Source organism: Mustela erminea, chromosome X, assembly GCF_009829155.1.
Source record: "Mustela erminea isolate mMusErm1 chromosome X, mMusErm1.Pri, whole genome shotgun sequence".
NCBI classification, from domain to species: Eukaryota; Metazoa; Chordata; class Mammalia; order Carnivora; family Mustelidae; genus Mustela; species Mustela erminea.
Genome location: NC_045635.1, coordinates 56,327,276 through 56,346,869, shown reverse-complemented (window position 1 = coordinate 56,346,869; position 19,594 = coordinate 56,327,276). Strand labels below are relative to the sequence as shown.

Here is a 19,594-nt window from a genome sequence, read left to right as displayed (position 1 = left end):
AGGTGCCCCCCAAAATATATAGATATCTTAATGTGTGCTTTCTCTCTCACATCTAGGAACGGAAAAAAAAATTTGAAAAGGATGGTGAGCGGTTTTATTCCTTGCTGGATCGGCACTTACATCTATCTTCCAAAAAGAAAGAATCTCAGTTACAAGAGGTATGTTCAAAAAGCTTGTTCCCACCTTCCTTTGATGGCTGTGCCTTGGTAACATTGGGATCTTCCTATTAAAAAGTTTTCCTCCGGCCCTGCCTCAGCAGGGTTCCATTATAATATTAGTGCTTACAGTTAAAACTTTTTTGCCTGGGACTCAGGAGACTTGAGTTCTCAAAGCAGCTCCTCCAGTAACTTACCATGTGACATTCTTGTTATTGTTTGTTTTTTGGACCTTATAATAAATAATTTAATACATAGTGTTTATGTAAGCAATAAAATGCAAGTATGAGAAAATAAAATTTCACCATACAACACTCTTACAATACTATTGACTATATTCCTTATGCTATGCCTTTTATTCCTGTGACTTAGTCACTCCATAACTAGAAGTCTGTATTTTTCACTCCCCCTCACACATTTTGTCCACCCCCTTTCCTTTGGCAACCATCAGTTTTTTTCTCTGTATTTATAGGTCTCATTCTGCTCTTTGTTTGTTTATTCATTTGTATTGCTTCTTAAATTCCACATATCAGTAAAATTATGATTATGAATCTTTCCAGTTTGACTTATTTCACTTAACATAATACCTTCTAGAGCCATCCATATTTTCACAAACAGCAAGATCTCATCATTTTCTACATCTTCCCTATCCATTCATCTATCAATGAATATTTAGTTTTTTTTCCATATCTTAGCTACTGTAAATGCTGCAATAAAGATAGGGGTGCATATACCTTTTTGAATTAGTGTTTTTATCTTCTTTGTATAAATATCCAGTAGTAAAATTTCTGGATCATATGGTAATGCTAATTTTAATTTTTTGAGGAACCCCCATACTGCTTTCCACAGTGGCTGCCCCAGTTTGCATTCCTACCAACAGTACTTAAGGGTTCCTTTTTCTTCACATCTTCCCTGACACCTGTTATTTCTTGTCTTTCATGGTGTGACTACAGAACATTTTTTCCTTGGCCTCATGTTCCTGTCAAAGGAGGAGTGGTACTCAGTGATACCCAAAGTTCCTTTCAGTTCTGTGTTTCTGATTCCAGTATCTACATGAGGATAAAGTTAAACTAATGCTGTATTTGAAAGATCAGGAGCAAATCTACATTTTTCCCGAGATATTCCAACATTAGCTTTTTTTTAAAATGGGCTTTCAGTGACTTCAATTCAATTAAGCCACTATTCCAAGTGTGTGCTGGGTGCAACAGGACTACAAAGACAATGAGACATACTTCTTATCCTTCTGCAGCTTCTAATTGGAATGCTAAAATAAGAATACACATGATAGGGGCACTTGGGTGGCTCAGTGGGTTAAAGCCTCTGCCTTCAGCTCAGGTCATGATCCTGGGGTCCTGGGATCGAGCCCCGTATCGGGCTCTCTGCTCAGCAGGGAGCCTGCTTCCCCCTCTCTCTCTGCCTGCCTCTCTGCCTACTTGTGATCTCTGTCTGTTAAATAAATAAATAAATAAATAAATAATCTTTTTAAAAAAAAAAAGAATACACGTGATACTTTAACAAGTAGAGTTTTTACAGACTGTAACACAAATGTGCATGTGGTGTCCTTGTAGAGGTGGGAAGGTGTTGAAAGATAAAAAATACTTACATTTGGATGTGGTACCATAGTGGTGCCCATTCAACAAAAGGTAAAGTCTTTGACAGAAATGGAGAAATGGACCTCTCACATGGAGGGAAGTGGTCTCAAGAATAGAAAACATGGAGTATGTTTGGGATATGGTTTGACCAGAATTTTTATTGCTATTGGAGAGTAGTGAGAGACAATATAGGATCAGGCAAGTTGAGGTCATATTATAGAGTAATAGGCTCAGGAGTTTGTATTGAATTATTTTGGCCCTGGGAGGATCATTGAGAGCTTTTGGTAGTACAAGCAATATGAGTAGAATTCTCTTTTAAGAATCTTAAACTGTCTGAGGTTGTAAGATGAATTATACCTGAGAGAGAGTGGAAGCAAGAAAACCAGGTTAGCAAACTATTGCTGTGATCTAGAGGAGAGAGCCTAAGTCACACGAGTGGCACTGGAGAAGGAAGGGAAGGAATTAACTGATTAAAACTGTTTTCAGTGGTAGCGTGCCTGGGTAGCTCAGTTAAACACTGGACTTTGATTTCAGCTCATGTCATGGTCTTAGGGTCATGGGATTGAGCTCTGCACTGGGCAAGGAGCCTGTTTCAGAATTTCTCTCTTCCTCTCCCTCTGCTCCTCTCCCCACCCATGTGAGTTCTCTTTCTCTCTCTCTTTCTAAAATAAATAAAACACTGGGGAGGGTATGTGCTTTGGTGAGTGCTGTGAAGTGTGTAAACCTGGTGATTCACAGACCTGTACCCCTGGGGATAAAAACATATGTTTATTAAAAATAAAAAATTAAAAAAAAACATTAAAAAATAAAACTTTTTAATGGATAGATCTATGTGCTGAATAATAGGTCCAGTAAAAGTTGGATATATTTTAGATTCAAGTATAAAAGGAGACACTCAATTGAGTAAAGTCTTTGACATGGCTATGAAAGTTCTTAGAAATCATCTTGTCAAAGGTTATACAGATTGTGACAAAGCTGAAGTTTATCTCCTGATATGTGCTTTGGTGACTCTCCATTAATTATATCATGTCAGGAGCCTCAGTGGTGAATAGAGTTAGTATTGAAAAGGTGAAGGACTACTTTTCTTCTATAAAGTGGAATAGTCTGAGGTCTTCTGTCATTTTCCTTCTGCAGTCTTTTGTTCTCTTCCTTTTGCGTCTATTCTTGATTAGGTTCCTAAACAGAAAGGAGTTAACATAATAGGCCTGAGTCTACTATGATTAGAAAAATCTGACTACAAGGTTAGCTCTTGGCTTGTATCTGGGAACTTGGCTAGTGAACAGTTTCTTACACAGGATGTAAAATTTTCCCTAAATGGTGAGAGTGACTCACTGTGCCTAGACTGCCTATACAAACAATGTGGTTTATGTTGAACATCTTATTTTCTTCTGGGAGTCTGGAATTTTGGTATATGCTTAGCAGTGGGTGCCTCTGTACAACCCCCAACAAATACCTAGGGCACTGAGTCTAAAGAGCTTCCACAGTAGACAAAATTTCACATGTGTTGTTATAACTTGCTGCTGGAGACATTAATTGTGTCCTGTGTGACTGTTTTAAGGGAGAACCCTTGGAAGCTTTCACCTAGCTTCCTCTAGACTTCATCCCATATATTTTTTCCTTTGGTGATTTTGCTCTATATTCTTTCATTAAAGTAAATATTAGCCATGAGTATGACTATTAGCTGAGTCCTTTGAGTCCCTCTAGAGAATTACCAAACGTGGGGATTTGTAACCCTGGACACAGTCCAAACTTTATTCTTTTTGAGGATTTTGCAATGAAAGCTTTCTGGAATGTCCTAGAAGTTTCGTGTTTTATGTAGATGTTCCTGGTGACTTTCCTAAAGAGCAAGAATGTAGCCTTTGTACTTCTTCAACTAAAAATAATCTGGGGGACCCAGTGTCACTTTTTTTTAAAATAAGAAACTTTATTTTTAGAGCAGTTTTAGGTTTACAGAAAAATTGAACGTAAGTACAGAATTCCTATATATCCCTAATTCCCAGCATGCAGTTTCCTCTACTAGTTACATTTGTATTAGTGAGATACATTGAAAAAATTGGTGAGCCAATGTATTGTATATTCTGTGGGTTTTGACAAATGTATAATGACATGAATTCACCATTATACTATCATGTAGAATAGTGTCACTGCCAGAAAAATCTGAGAGCACCACCTATTCATTCCTTCATAATCCTTCCCCAATCTGCAGACCCCTAGAAACTATTGATCTTTTTATGGTCTCCATATTTTTGCCTTTTCAAGAATATTTTATTGTTGAAATTATACAGCATGTAGCATTTTCAGATTGGCTTCTTTCATCTGGCACTATGCATTTAAGTTTCTTCTGTGTCATTTCATGACTTAATAGCTCACTTATTTTTAGCGCTGAATAATATTACATTGTGTGGATTTACCATGGCTTTTTTCAAAAAAGATTTTATTTATTTATTTGACAGAGATCACAAGTAGGCAGAGAGGCAGGCAGAGAAAGAGAGAGAGAGAGAGAGAGAGAGAAGAGGAAGCAGGCTCCCTGCTGAGCAGAGAGCCCGATGCGGGGCTCAATCCCAGGACCCTGGGAACATGACCTGAGCTGAAGGCAGAGGCTTTAATCCACTGAGCCACCCAGGTGCCCCTGCCATGGCTTTTTTTTTTTTTTTCAATCTTTTCACCTATTGAAGGATATATTGGCTTTCTCTCAACTTTGTCAATTTTTTTTTAAGATTGTTATTTGAAAGAGAGAGAGCACATATGAGAGAGAGTACAAATGGGAGTGGGGCAAAGGGAGAGGGAGAAGCAGGAACCCCACCGAGCAGGGAGCCTGAATCAGGGCTTCATTCCTGGACCCTGGAATCAGGACTTGAGCTGAAGGCAGATGCTTAAGTGACTGAGCCATCCAGGTGTCCCTCAGATTTGTCAGTTATTAATGATGCTGCTATCAGCATTTGTGAAGAGGTTTTTATGTACATAATTTTTCAAATAACTTTGGCAATTTTCCAAAACCACAATTGCTGAATTGCACGGTAAGAGTAAATTTAGTTTTGTAAGAAGCTGTTGAAATTTCTTTCAAGTGACTGCCATTTTTTATTTCTATCATCAAGGAGTGAGAGTTCTTGTTGCTCTTGTTCTCTTTGCCAGCATTTGGTGTTTGTGTTTTGGATATAGTCATTCTAATAGGTCTGCACTGTTACCTCTTTGCTATTATAATTTTCATTTCCTGGGCAATTTTCTTGGGTCCCTTCCCTCTTCAGGAGCTTTGTACTATTGCTTGACCCTATTTCTCAATACACTTTGCTTTGCTGCCCACCAAAAAAAAAAAAAAATCATTTCCCTAATGACATGATGCTGAACGTTTTTCATATGCTTTTTTTGCCATGTATAGATCTCTTGGTGAAGTGTCTATTCAAATATTTTACCCTTTTAAATTGGACTGCTTTATTACTATTGCATTTTAAGAGCTGGATGTCTATTTTATTTTTATTTCTATTTTTTATTTTCATGTGTGAGGGTGGAGGGGGCAGAGAGGCAGAGGAAAAGAGAGAAACAGACTCCCCACTGAGTGGGAAGCCCAATATGGGACTTGATCCCAGGACCCTAGGATCATGACATTAGCTGAAGGCAGTTGATTAACTGACTGAGCCACCCAGGTGGCTTTTCTTAAAAGACATTTATTTTTATTTTTTAATTTTAATAAATTTTTAATTTCTTTTTTTTTTAAACAATATCCTACTACTGTCCACCTGTCACTGCCCCCCACCCCCCACCCCACCCCGGATAAGAGATATTTCAACTTTCTAGGAGTAAAAATAAAATTTTAACATGGGTTTTTGTTTAAAGTTTTTACTTAAATTCTAGTTAGTTAACATATATTGTAATACTGGTTTCAGGGGTAGAATTTAGTGGTTCTTCACACACACATACACACACATATATATACACACACCCACACATACAAATGTGGTATATATATATATATATATATATATACACACACACACACACACATATATACATATATATATATATGTATATATATATATACACACACAGACACACACACAGACCACATTTCTTCATACATTCATCAATTGATGGGCATGTGGGCTTTTTCATAATTCAGCTATTGTTGATATTATGGCTTGTTTGCCTATTTTATATATCAGACCTTTATGAGATGAGTGTTTTGCAAAGATATTCTTCCAGTCTGTGGCTTGTCTTTCATTCTCTTAACTGAGTGTTTCACAAAGTGGACATAGTTTTCCTTATTTTTAATGAAATCCAACTTATCAGTTTTTTCTTTTGTGTATTATGCTTTTGATATTATATCTAAAAAATTGTCACCAGAATAGTAGAATGACCCTAAACTTGTCTCATCCCTTGAACACAGCTAGATAGTTATCAAATTATTCTGAGCACCCAAGAAGTCAATTGGAATTCTGAGAGAACAAATCTTCAAGTACAAGTAGAAAAGTAACCAGTTTTTTAGAAGGTAGGAAGTATGGAAGTTCACCTGGGGGAGACATAGCTGTGGATGTGGCAGCACAGAGGAAGCGTGATTACAGAGCCTACCAAAAATTATTAGAAGCAATGAAGTGCAAAATGGTTGCGAACTTCTAAGTTCACTACCATGGAGGACATGCTTGGATTAAAGATATTTAGGTGGTGAAAGGCATCCCAGTTAGCATGGAAGATGTCAGGCTTTCACTATGTGCAGACATGATACTCTATGTAGAAAACCCAAAGGACTGTCAAAAGATTGCCACAATGCATAAATGACCTGGTAATTTCACAAGATGTAAAATCAAGTGCAGAAATCTGTTGCATTTTTATACACCAATAACAAAGCAGCAAGAAAAAGAAGTCAAGGAACCAATTTAATTTGTAATTGTACCAAAAACAATAAGATCCCTAGTATAAATCTATCTAAAGAAGTAAAAGATCTATAGTCTCAGTCAAAATACTACAAAATATAGCCTCATCAAAATATTACCATCATTTTCTCCAAAGCTAGAACCAACAATCCTAAAATTTGTATGCAACCACAAAAGACCCACAATAGCCAAAGCAATTCTGAAACACAATAACAAAAGTGGAGACATCACAATTCTGGATTTCAAGCTATATTATAAAGTTGTAGTCATCAAGAAAGTATAGTATCGGCACAAAAACAGACACATTATCAATGGTACAGAATAGAGAATCCAGAAATAAACCCAGATTTCTGTGGTCACCTAGTCTTTGACAGAGCAGGAAAGTCTATCCAGTGTAAAAAAAACAAAGTCTCTTAAGTAAGTTGTGTTGTGAAAACTGGACAGCAAGATGCAAAAAAATGAATGTGGACCACTTTCTTATAGGATATAATAAAAAAATTCAAAATGGTTGAAAGACCTACACCCTGAAGAGTTTTAATCAGGAAAAGATGCTGTATTTTGTCATGTGCTTTTTCTTTTTTCTTTTTCTAAATTTTTATTAACATATAATGTATTATTACCTCAGGAGTACAGGTCTGTGAATCGCCAGGTTTACACATTTCACAGCACTCACCATAGCACATACTGTCCCCAATGTCCATAACCCAGCCACCCTCTCCCTACTTCCCTACCCCTGGCAATCCTCAGTTTGTTTTGTGAGATTAAGAGTCTCTTATGGTTTGTTTCCCTCCCAATCACATCTGTTTCATTTATTCTTTTCCTACCCCCCAGGCCCCCCATGTAGCCTCTCAAATTCCTCATATCAGGGAGAACATATGATAACATTTTCCATTTCTTTATGTCTTTCTCAGTTTCTTTAGTGAGTACTTTATAGTTTTCTGAGTACAGATTCTTTGCCTCTTTGGTTAGGTTTATTCCTAGGTATCTTATGGTTTTGGGTGCAATTGTAAGTGGGATTGACTCCTTAATTTCTCTTTCTTCTGTCTTTCTATTGGTGTATAGAAATGCAACTGATTTCTGAGCATTGATTTTATATCCTGACACTTTACTGAATTCCTGTATGAGTGCAGGAAGTTTTGGAGTGGAGTCTTTTGGGTTTTCCACATAAAGTATCATTTGCACAGGTTGGGAGTTTTCCACATAAAGTATCATTTGCAAAGATTGAGAATTTGACTTCTTCTTTGCTGATTTGGATGCCTTTAATTTCTTTTTGTTGTTATTGTCTGATTGCTGAGGCTAGTATTTCTAGTACTATGTTGAATAGCAGTGGTGATAATGGAAATCCCTGCCATGTTCCTGACCTTAGCAGAAAAGCTCTCAGTTTTTCTCCATTGAGAATGATATTTGCAGTGGGTTTTTCATAGACGGCTTTGGTGATATTCAGCTACGTAGCCTCTATCCCTACACTTTGCAGAATTTAATCAGTAAAGGATGCTGTACTTTGTCAAATATTTCTTTCAGCATCTATTTAGAGTATCATATGGTTCTTGTTCTTTCTTTTATTAATGCATTGTATCATATTGATTGATTTTCGGATGTTGAACCAACCTTGCAGTCCTGGGATAAATCCCACTTTGTCGTGGTGAATAATCCTTTTAATATACTGTTGGAGCCTTTTGGCTAGTGTTTTAGTGAGAATTTTCGCATCTGTGTTCATCAAGGATATTGATCTATAATTTTTTTTTTTAATGGGATCTTTGTCTGGTTTGGGGATGAAGGTAAATGCTGGCCTCAAAAAATGAGTTTGGAAGTTTTCCTTCCATTTCAATTTTTTGGAACAGTTTCAGGAGAATTGGAATTAATTCTTCTTTAAATGTTTAGTAGAATTCCCCTGGGAAGCTGTCTGGCCCTGGACTCTTGTTTGTTCGGAGATTTTTGATGAGTGCTTCAATCTCCTTTACTGGTTATGGGTCCGTTCAGGTTTTCTATCTTCCTGGTTCTGTTTTGGTAGTTTATATGCCTCTAGGAATGAATCCATTTCTTCCAGATAGTCAAATTTGCTGGCATATAGTTGCTCTTAATGTGTTCTTATTATTGTTTGCATTTCTGTGGTGTTGGTTTTGATCTCTCCTCTTTCATTCATGATTTTATTTATTTGGGTCCTTTCTCTTTTCTTTTTGAATCTGGCCAGGGGTTTAGCAATCTTATTAATTCTTTCAAAGAGCCAGCTCCTAGTTTCGTTGATTTGTTCTATTGGTTTTGTTTTGTTTTGATTGTTTTTCTGTTTTATTTTGTTTTGTTTTGTTTTTTGTTTCTATTCCATTGATTTCGGCTCTGATCTTTATTTTTTTCTCTTCTTGTGCTAGGTTTAGGCTTTCTTTGTTGTTCTTTGTCCAGCTCCTTTAGGTGTTGGGTTAGGTTGTGTATATGAGACCTTTCTTGTTTGTTGAGAAAGGTTTTTATCACTCTATATTTTCCTCTCAGCACTGCCTTTGCTGTGTCCCACAGAATTTGAACCATTGTGTTTTCATTATCATTTGTTTCCATGAGATTTTTCAATTTGTCTTTAATTTCCTGGTTGACCCATTCATTCTTAGAAGGATGCTGTTTAGTCTCCATGTATTTGGGTTCTTTCCAAATTTCCTCTTGTGATTGAGTTCTAACTTCAGAGCATTGTGGTCTGAAAATATGCAGGGAATGATCCCAATCTTTTGATACGGGTTGAGAACAGATTTGTGACCCAGGATGTGATCTATTCTGGAGAATGTTCCATGTGCACTAGAGAAGAATGAATATTCTGTTCCTTTGGGATGGAATGTTCTGTATATATCTGTGATGTCCATCTGGTCCAGTGTGTCATTTAAGGCCTGTATTTCCTTGTTGCTCTTTTGCTTGGATGATCTGTCCGTTTCAGTGAGGTTTTTTTTTTTTTAAAGTACCCTACATTATTGTATTATTGTCAATGTGTTTCTTTGATTTTGTTATTAATTGATTTATATAGTTGGTTGCTTCTATGTTAGGAGCATAGTTAATTAAAATTGTTAGATCCTGTTGTTGGACAGACACTTTGAGTATGATATAGTGTCCTTCCTCATCTCTTATTATAGTCTTTGGCTTCAAATCTAATTGATCTGATATACGGATTGCCACCCCAGCTTTCTTTTGATGTCCATTAGCATGGTGAATTGTTTTCCACTCCTCACTTTAAATCTGGAGGTGTTTTTGGGTTTAAAATGAGTTTCTTGTAGACAGCATATTGATGGGTGTGGTTTTTTATCGATTCTGATACCCTGTGTCTTTTGCTTGGGGCATTTGGCCCATTTACATTAAGGGTAACTATTGAGAGATATGAATTTAGTGCTATTGTATTGCCTGTAAGGTGACTATTATTGTATATTGTCTGTTCCTTTCTGGTCTACTACTTTTAGGCTCTCTCTTTGCATAGAGGACCCCTTTCAGTATTTCTTGCAGAGCTGGTTTGGTGTTTACGAACTCTATTTTCGTTTTTGTTTGTCTTAGTAGCTTTTTATCACTCCTTCTATTTTCAGTGATAACCTAGCTGGATATAGTATTCTTGGCTGTGTGTTTTTCTCATTTAATGCTCTGAATATATCATGCCAGTTCTTTCTGGCCTCCCAGGTCTTTGTGGATAAGTCTGCTGCCAATCTAATATTTTTACCACTGTATGTTACAGACTTCATATCCTGGGATGCTTTCAGGATTTGCTCTTTGTCACTAAGACTTGTAAATTTTACTATTAGATGATGGGGTGTGGACCTATTCTTATTGATTTTTGAGGGAGACTCTCTGAGTCTCCTGAATTTTGATGCTTGTTCCCTTTGCCATTTTAGAGAAATTCTCTACAATAATTCACTCCAATATACCTCCTGCCCCTCTCTCTCTTTCTTCTTCTTTTGGAATCCCAATTATTCTAATATTGTTTTGTCTTATGGTATCACTTATTTCTCAAGTTCTCCCCTTAGGGTCCAGTAGTTGTTTGTCTCTCTTTTGTTCAGCTTCTTTATTCTTTGTCATTTGGTCTTCTATATCACTAATTCTCTCTTCTGCCACATTTATCCTAGCAATGAGATCCTCCATTTTTTAGTGCACCTCATAAATAGCTTTTTTAAGTTCAACTTGGTTAGATTTTAGTTCTTTTATTTCTCCAGAAAGGGTTTTTATTTCTCCAGACAGGTTTCTCTAATATCTTCTGTGCCTTTTTCGAGGCACACAAGCACCTTGAGAATTGTCATTCTGAACTCTAGATCTGACATATTATCAATTTCCATATTGATTAGGTCCCTGGCTTTTGGTACTACTGCCTCTTATTCCTTTTTTTTTTTTTTTTTTGTGGTGAGTTTTTCAGTCTTGTCATTTTATCCAGGTAAGAATGTATGAAAGAGAGAATAAAATACTGAAAGGGTGGCAATGACGTCTATAAAATGTGCTTTATCTAAATCAGAAGAGAACCCAAATCCTGGGGTGGGGGGGAGAAGGGGTAAAAAGAAGTTCAGAAAAAAAAATTTAAAAAAGAAAATAAATAAATAAGAAAAAAATATATATATTTTAGACTGGTGGATAGAACAGGGTCACCCACTTAATTTTGGGAGTATTTTGGTCTCTTAAAAGAAACTACCTCCCAAAATTTTAAAGAATGAAAAACATATATAATGGTAAACACGATGAAGGGATGCAATATGAGTATATAAAGTTGAAAAACTTTTTAAAAAAGAATTCTAAAAAAGGAATTGATAAGTTGTTTGGTAAAATAAAGACAAAGAAAATGGAGAGAATTTCCTCAGGCTGGAGACTAGAACAAGGCCCTGTGTTAGATTTAGGTTATATTTTGATCTATTAGAAGAAGTTTTTGTATCCCCAAATTTTTTAGAATAACAAAACCCTGTGTGTATACAAAAAATAAAGTTAGATAGTATGAAGGATAAAATATAACTATAATAATGAAGTTTCAAAAAATAGTTTTTGAAAGGTATTGTTAAGACAAACTAGTTAAAAATGTTAAAAGAGGAAAGGGTAAAAGTTAAAAAAATTTAGCAGAAGAAAAAAATAAAATTAAAAAAAATTAATTAGCTTTGTACGACTAAAGAATCATGGGATAAAGCCATGAATGCCATGCTTTGCTTTCTCCTCCTCTGGAGTTCCACTGTTCTCCTTGGTAAGTGAACTGGGTTGTGGTTGGATTTCCTGGTGATCTTCTGGGGCGGGGCCTGTTGCAGTGATTCTTAAATGCCTTTGCCCAAGATGAAATTGCACCGCCCTTACCAGGGGCCAGGCTAAGTTATCCACTCGGGTTTGCTTTTGGGAGCTTTTGTTCCCTGAACACTTTCTGTAGAGTTCCAGAGGACAGGAATGAAAATGGCCGCCTCCCAGTCTCCAGCCTGGAGGAGCCGAGAGCTCGGGGTCCCACTCCTCAGTGTGCCTTCGAAGAAAAATGCTCAATCACTCCCATCTCCCTGGCCTCTGGCTGCATTTCGAGCTCACCCAGCCTGTGACCAAGCATCTCTGTCTCTGGCACACAGCCCTGCCTGGAGTCTCCAAACCCAGCAGATCCCTGTGCTCTTCCAGGGGTGTCTCCCCAGATCTTGTGGGGTCCCCACTTACAGAGCAGTGGCCTTTGCCACAGATCATAATTTAAGATATCCCTGAGTTGAGAGCTCCCTCCTCAGCTCCTTCTCTGTAGCCAGCTTCCCTGGTCTAATACCTGTGAGCTCTGTGACACTCAGACACCCCCGATCCTTCTGTGACCCTGTGGGACCTGAGACCATGCTGTCCCCATGAGGGCTTCACCCCGGTTTAGTCTCTGGAGCGATGTTCCTCAGTGGAGCAGACTTTTAAAAGTTCTGATTTTGTGCTCCATTGCTCTGCTGCTTGTGGGGAGTCGGCCACTCCCCCCACGGTCTATCTTCCTGTCGCTTTGGATTCACTTCTCCGCCAGTCCTACCTTTCAGAAAGTGATGTATTTTCTATTGCTAGAATTACTGTTCTTCTTCTCTTTGACCTCCTGTTGGATTTTTTGGTGTTTGGAATGGTTTGATAAGTTACCTAGCTGATCTGCTACCTGATGTTGTCTCAGCTTGCTACTTCTCTGCCATCTTGACTCCTCCCCACTCTTCTTCTCTTTATGTTTGTATGCATTTCTCACTTATATTGTTTTCACTATTTTTGAAGAAGTTCTTATTATATTTCTTGGGTCACAATTTTACTAGCAACACATTCCTCCATATTTTGTTTGTTTGAGAAAATCCTTAATTCTTCTTCACTTTTGAAATATAATGTCACTGGATACAGAATTCTCAATTTGTGATTTTTCTTTCAATATCTAAAATATCTCACTCTACTCTCTTCTTTTTGCATGGTCTTTTGAGAGAAATTCTATTTTTACGCATCTTTAGATAAGGTGTTTCTTCTTCAAGATTTTCTCTGTCTTTAAATTTGTGTTATTTGAATATGATATGACTACATGTAGATTTTTTTTTTTTTGTATTTATACTGCTGTTCTCTGAGCTTTCTCAATCTTTTGTTTGGTACCTGTCTAATTTTGGAAAATTTTCAGTCATCACTTTAAGTATTTTTTATATTCCATTTTTTCCTCCTTTATATATCTTATACCTTTTATAATTGTCCAACATTTCATAAATATTTCTGTATTTTTGATTCTTTTTTCTCTTTGCATTTCAGTTTTTGAAGTTTCTATTAAACATACCTTCAGGTTCACTGATTTTTTCTGTAGTCTTTTTTAGGCTGTCGATAAGCCCATTCAAGGCATTCTTCATTTCTGCTATTGTTTTTGATTACTAGCATTTCCTTTTGATTAATACTTCAAGTTTTCATATATCCACATATATTATTCACATGTTCTTGTGTGTTTTCCTCTTTTTCAATTAATGCCTTTGCTGTAATTTCTGGTGTAATAGTTCCACTATCCACTATCTTGACCTTATCTAAGTTTGGTTTTGATGTTTTTTCTTTTTTTCTAAAGATTTTATTCATTTATTTGACAGAGAGAGAGAGAGAGAGAGAGAGAGAGATCACAAGTATGCAGAAAGCTAGGCAGAGAGAGAGATGGGAAGCAGACTGCCTGCAGAGCAGATAGCCCATGTGGGGCTTGATCCCAGGACCCTGAGATCAAGACCTGAGCTGAAGGCAGAGGCCCAACTCACTGAGCCACCCAGGTGCCCCTTGCTGTTTGTTCTTCATCTTCAACTGGTTTTTGTTCTTGTTGTTGTTGCCCTTTTGAATGACTTGTACTATTTTGTTGAAAGCCAGGCATGATGTTCCAGGTAAAAGGAATTGAAATAAATAGGCCTGTAGTATGAGGCTTTATGTTTACATTACTAGGAGTTAGGCTGGGCTTAGTTTGCTTTTCGACTATGCTTGTTTTTTTCTAACTATTGTTCTGAAGCCAAAATTTCCTCTGGTATTTCTTTTTTCTGTTTTCCCTGTTGTCTTTTGCTTTCTTTAGAGAGGTATTCTTTTTTCTTTAAAAAAAAATTATTTATTTGAGAGAGAGAGAGAGGAAGAGGGAGTGAATTTTGGGGGCAGAGAGGAGTAGAGGGAGAGAATCTCAAGCAGACTCTCTGCTGAGCTTGGATTCGGATGTGGGGCGCTCAGTCTCATGATCCTGAGATCATGACCTGAGCTGAAAGCAAGGGTTAGACACTTAACTGACTGAGCCACCCAAGCACCCTGAGAATTATTCTTAAATAACTGGTAGTCTAATTTCTGCTTCTGTGCTTCTGCTCTGGTAATCTCTGATTCTCTATTTTCAACTGTCTATCTAATATTTGAGGCAACTGTTTTCCTTTTGACTTCACTTCTCTGTTGTTTCTAAGGGGAATTATTCATTTTCAATTTGTTCATTATTTTTCTTGTGAGGATGGGTGAGGTAACTTTCAAGATCTTTAATTGTTGAACCAGAAATCAGAAGTTTCACAATGATCACTTTTTAATTCTTGGTTTATAATTCTCTGTCTGTAAAATAAATGAATAAGATCATTACTTGTTGGCTAAATTCTCCCCTAGCTCTAGCATTCTGTTGAGTCCATAAGCAGTGACTTGCAAAAGTGACTGTGCTGTTATGTGACGTTTGCTACTCTTCTTTACAGGCAGACCTCCAGGTGGACAAGGAGAGGCAGAATTTCTTTGAGTCCTCCCTTGATTATGTATATCAAATCCAGGAAGTTCAGGAGTCCAAGAAGTTCAACATTGTGGAGCCAGTAAGTTCTATCTGTTGATGAATAGTCTAAAAATATTTACCAAATACCAGGTAAATATGGAGAACTTTGACCATAAAATTGAGATTTCAAAGATGCTGAAGGATATTTAATGCTTAATAATGAATGTCAAGAAAATAAACACAGTAGCTTGGGTTGCTCTTGCTCTCTTACTAACAGTATTTTCTCTCTCTTCTTTACCTCTCCTCCCCTGCCTTTTTTTCCTCTCCCATTTTCTGTCCCCTCAGCTATGATTTTTCTTTCCTTCTCTTTTTTGTTTCCTTTCTCCTTTTCTCCCTTCTTTGATTTCTCTGACACCCTTTCTTTTTTTTTTTTCTCTTCCCTTCCTTGCTCTCATGCTTTCATAAAACTTTTAAAGTGCCTATAATATGCCTGTCAATTTGCTAGGAGCACATGTCCCTTGCACTTAATGACTTCCTCTTGTACTATTTTTACTTCGATCTTCTTTATTTTCTAATTACATCTCCTTGACTATAAAAAGGGTGTGCTTTGATATGACAACTATGTTGAATTTTAATTCTTAGTAAAGAAAATCTAGAAAAAATTATAGGAAAGAACAAAAATAACAAATTCCCATACAGAGATAATCACTGTTGATATTTTGGCATTTTCTTTCCAAAATTTCTGTATTTGTTATATTTCTCTCTCTATATATGTCTGTCTTTGTACTTTAGATGTGGATGTATATACACATGTGTGCAGGTCTGTTTACACATGTATATATTTTTCACATGAACATGTATATGTATATACATGTATACATGTATATGAACATGTATATCTGTGTGCAACCAAGTGTTTATTTATTTATACAAAAAACAATTAGCTTCTGTTATATGTCAGGCACTGTGCTAAACACTGGGTATCTTATAGTGAATAAGACAAACTCTGTTTCTGTCTTCATAAAGACTACACTCTTATTGGGTAGACAGAAGGGAAAGAAGGATATATATAAATATAACTAATTGTAAGTTATAATAGGGGCTAAAACAAATAACAAGAATGGGCAACTACTTTAGATTAAGTGGTCAAGGAGGAAGTCTGAAAGTATCACTTAAGATAAGTTCTAAAGAAAGAGAGGATGCAGCCACATGCATAATGGGGAAATAATATTAAAGATGCAGAAAAAAAAACACATGTGCATGATCCTTAAGTTAGGAAAGAATGGTGTGCCTGAGGAATGAAAATGTTAGTGCCTTTAGATATAGGTAATAGAAAAGGAGACTGGCAGGAAATAATGTATGATAGGAAGGCATAGGACTTATAATCATGGTAAGGAGTTTGGATAGTAGTCTAAGTGTAGTGGAAAATCATGGATATAAGTTTTTTAATCAGGATATGATATAAGCTGATTTTGTTGTGTGGAGAATGGCTTGGAAGAGATCAACAGTGGAAGCAAGGAATCCAATTAGGAGGCTACTACAGCAGTCTAGGCAAGAAAAGAGCTTGGTTTGGGTTAGGGTGCTGAAAGTGGAAACAGAAAAGAATGGCTGGATTAGAGTTATATTTTGGTGGTAAAACTGACAGAATTTGGATTGAGATGTGAGTGGAAAAGAAATCAAGGATGATTCTTTACTTTCTGGCTTGACTGAGTAAGTGGTAGTGTCATTTCCTGAGATGAGAAAGCTTGGAAGAGAAACAGAAAGATTGTGTATATGACAAGGTATGTAGTACACAAACCCAATTACATTTATATATAAATAAATGTATATATGTACATGTGTGTATATATGTACCTTTGTTGTGTTTTTGTGTATACATAGTTTGTGTTTATATGTATAATACATGCATGTGTATATGCATATTGTGTATCTGTGTGCATATTTACATATACCTATCCACTTACTTTCTAAATAGAATAGAGAAATTATTACTGCTTCCTATTATTATTATACTTTATTATTGCCAGAAGTGAGCATTATTGTTTAAAGGTTTGTATTTCATAGATGAAATCATATTTTCATTGTTTTTCTGTGTATTTATTAATGAATTTCAATATTTGGAACATTAAAAAAATTAGTTATTTTATGTCTAATTCTTTTTTTTTTAAAGATTTTATTTATTCATTTGACACAGAGAGATCACAAGTAGGCAGAGAGGCAGGCAGAGAGAGAGAGAGGAGGAAGCAGGCTCCCCGCGGAGCAGAGAACCCGATGCGGGACTCGATCCCAGGACCCTGAGATCATGACCTGAGCCGAAGGCAGCGGCTTAACCCACTGAGCCACCCAGGCGCCCTATGTCTAATTCTTAAACCGCTCTGAAATATTTTTAATTTGAAAATGGGTTCATACTATTTGAATCTTTTAGCATTAGGACATTCTTCATTAAGGTACATACTTTACTCATTTATTCATATTTTTTTTTTGCCCAACAAATATTGATCAACTATTCTGTGCCAATTCTGAGGATATAGAGAGAAAATGCACAGTCTATTCCACATGGTCCAAACAATGAATGGTTTTATATGCTATCTGGAAAGGATTTGAATGAATACATTTGTTAGTAGTTCTTGTTTTCTGGAACTAAGTTCAACATAAATGTTTAATAAGAGAATAGCTATGTGTAGACCTGCTTGTGTTTTCATGATTACTTTTAACACTATACTTGGTATATGGAGTTTCTTTTCCAAGTTTCTTTTTCCTTTATTTAGTAATGAGAAGGTACTGATGATGAAGTTATTTTTACACATTTCCCCTAGGTTTTGGCCTTTCTTCATAGTCTCTTCATTTCCAACAACTTGACTGTGGCGCTCACGCAGGATTTCCTCCCATACAAACAGCAGCTCCAGCTCAGTTTGCAGAATGTGAGTTTGCATGTGGATTTCTTCACCTGTCCCTGCATTCCAGCTGGATCTCAGCTGCAATGACCTTGATCTTGAAATCCCAGCTTATTGCATTCTAGCCAATTTGTCAGGACGTACTAATGTGGATCATAATTATTTTAGTATGCTTTCTCTTCCAGTTTCAATTCTTACCAGTCTTTGAGGCTTATTGTTGTTCAAACCTACCCTTCCACCCTCTGACACTTATATCTATCCAGTAAACATTAAATGTTGCTAATTTACTGCATCCCTCTCAGATCAGAACACAACTATGGGCTTGTTTAAGCACAGGTTTTATGCTACTTCCATGTTGGTCAGTCAAGGCACTTGTGAGTTTTATGACATGAATGCCCATTTTTCCCTCTCTTCCTTTTCTCACTAATCACTAGAATTAAATTATATATAAAGGTTTTATTCACTTTCTTTCCCATGCTGGTTCTTATAGATGGCCATAGGCATAGCCTTCCCATCTTCGTAACATATATATTTTTTCTCATTTGTTTATTTAACCCACTATTCAGTGAATGGCTATGGATATAACATATACTCTGTGCCAGGCATGGACATACCATAATGAAGTATGTTAGGTTTTCTGTCCTCAGGGAACATACAGTCTCTTGCAGGAAAGATACATAAACACTGGAACACACCATAATTCCTTGTGATAAGTGTTTGAATAGCATCAAGACCAGAAATTTTAAGGAAGCACAGAAAGTGGAACATTTGACAGCCTGACACAGTTAGAGAAGGCATCGCTGAGATAGTGACTTTGGACTAGTTGTTACATTACATGAAATTTGTAGAGTATTTTTATACGAAAAAGTTGCTAATAAGGTTGTTAGTGGAAAATAAACTTCACCTGGTTGTTTAGGAGGATCCTGACTTAGAGTTGTTTTGTTTCTTTCTTTCTGGGTACTCATCTTCACCAGAATGTGAGTCCCTGACTTCTATGGATTTTTAAAATCTTCCTATAACCAGGTTAATCATTTGAATCTTCCTCCAAATAGAACTTGAAAAGTATGAGTTTAATAACGATGTTTTGTATCTGTGTATATGATGAACTCATTCACACAATAATCAATAGTGTGGGCCTAACAAGATAGCTAGCTCAGATCACCTTTGTGACTGATGTAACAGTCTTGAGACTGGACATTAAGAACCTATCTCTAGTGATTTTCATACCCACATTTCAAGCAGTGTTTTGCTATTGTGTTTTAGTTGTGCAGTTTTAAATAGATTTCTTCTTACCATTAGTTTTTGTTATTCACATCTTCAAAGATAGCACCTTGTCATGTATTTTATCCTAATAAGCCAGAATTTGATTCAGAGTCAAGTAGGCAGTAACTTTACTTGAGGCAGAGCTTAGAAGTTGCCATGATAATATTACCGTTGAAAACTTTTACAATTTCCTATTTTGTAAAGCAGAGTTCAGTCTGGCGCTTAGAATTCTAAGAACCTTTATTTATTGGCTTATGTGATTCCCATTAGAATAAAGTCTCCCAGATGTATTTTTATGGTTATATTGCTATTTATGTTTCTGTTTCCCTTTTAGTCTTTGGCACTGTTAATCTCGTAAAGTTGTTTTCTAGTCACGATGCTATTCAACATTTTTGTTGTTGTTTTTGCGATGTTGTAGCATATTATGCAAACCAAGAAAACTCTGCACTGGATCTATAACCAATAAGTGCTTTTTAATAACCATGGTGATAATGAGAATAATTATGATGATAATGTCTTCACAGACAAGAAATCATTTCTCCAGTACCCGAGAAGAGATGGAAGAACTTAAGAAAAGGATGAAGGAAGCTCCCCAGACATGCAAACTTCCAGGACAGCCTACCATTGAAGGCTATCTCTATACACAAGAGAAATGTGTGTGGGAATACAGGGATACACACTGGGTTTCAGT

The 19,594-nt window shown here is 36.5% G+C and overlaps 1 protein-coding gene across 6 annotated transcripts in view; it reads left to right on the top strand.

Moving 5' to 3' along the window:
- OPHN1 (oligophrenin 1) overlaps positions 1-19,594 on the top strand; it is a 558,586-nt gene that overhangs the window by 270,577 nt on the left and 268,415 nt on the right. For all 6 annotated transcript variants that reach the window (XM_032329488.1, XM_032329487.1, XM_032329486.1 and 3 more), the window contains 4 exons: positions 57-158; positions 14,736-14,846; positions 17,563-17,667; positions 19,428-19,557. In XM_032329488.1, coding sequence (XP_032185379.1) covers positions 57-158; positions 14,736-14,846; positions 17,563-17,667; positions 19,428-19,557 — 448 coding nt within the window. The remainder of the gene's footprint in view (positions 1-56; positions 159-14,735; positions 14,847-17,562; positions 17,668-19,427; positions 19,558-19,594) is intronic.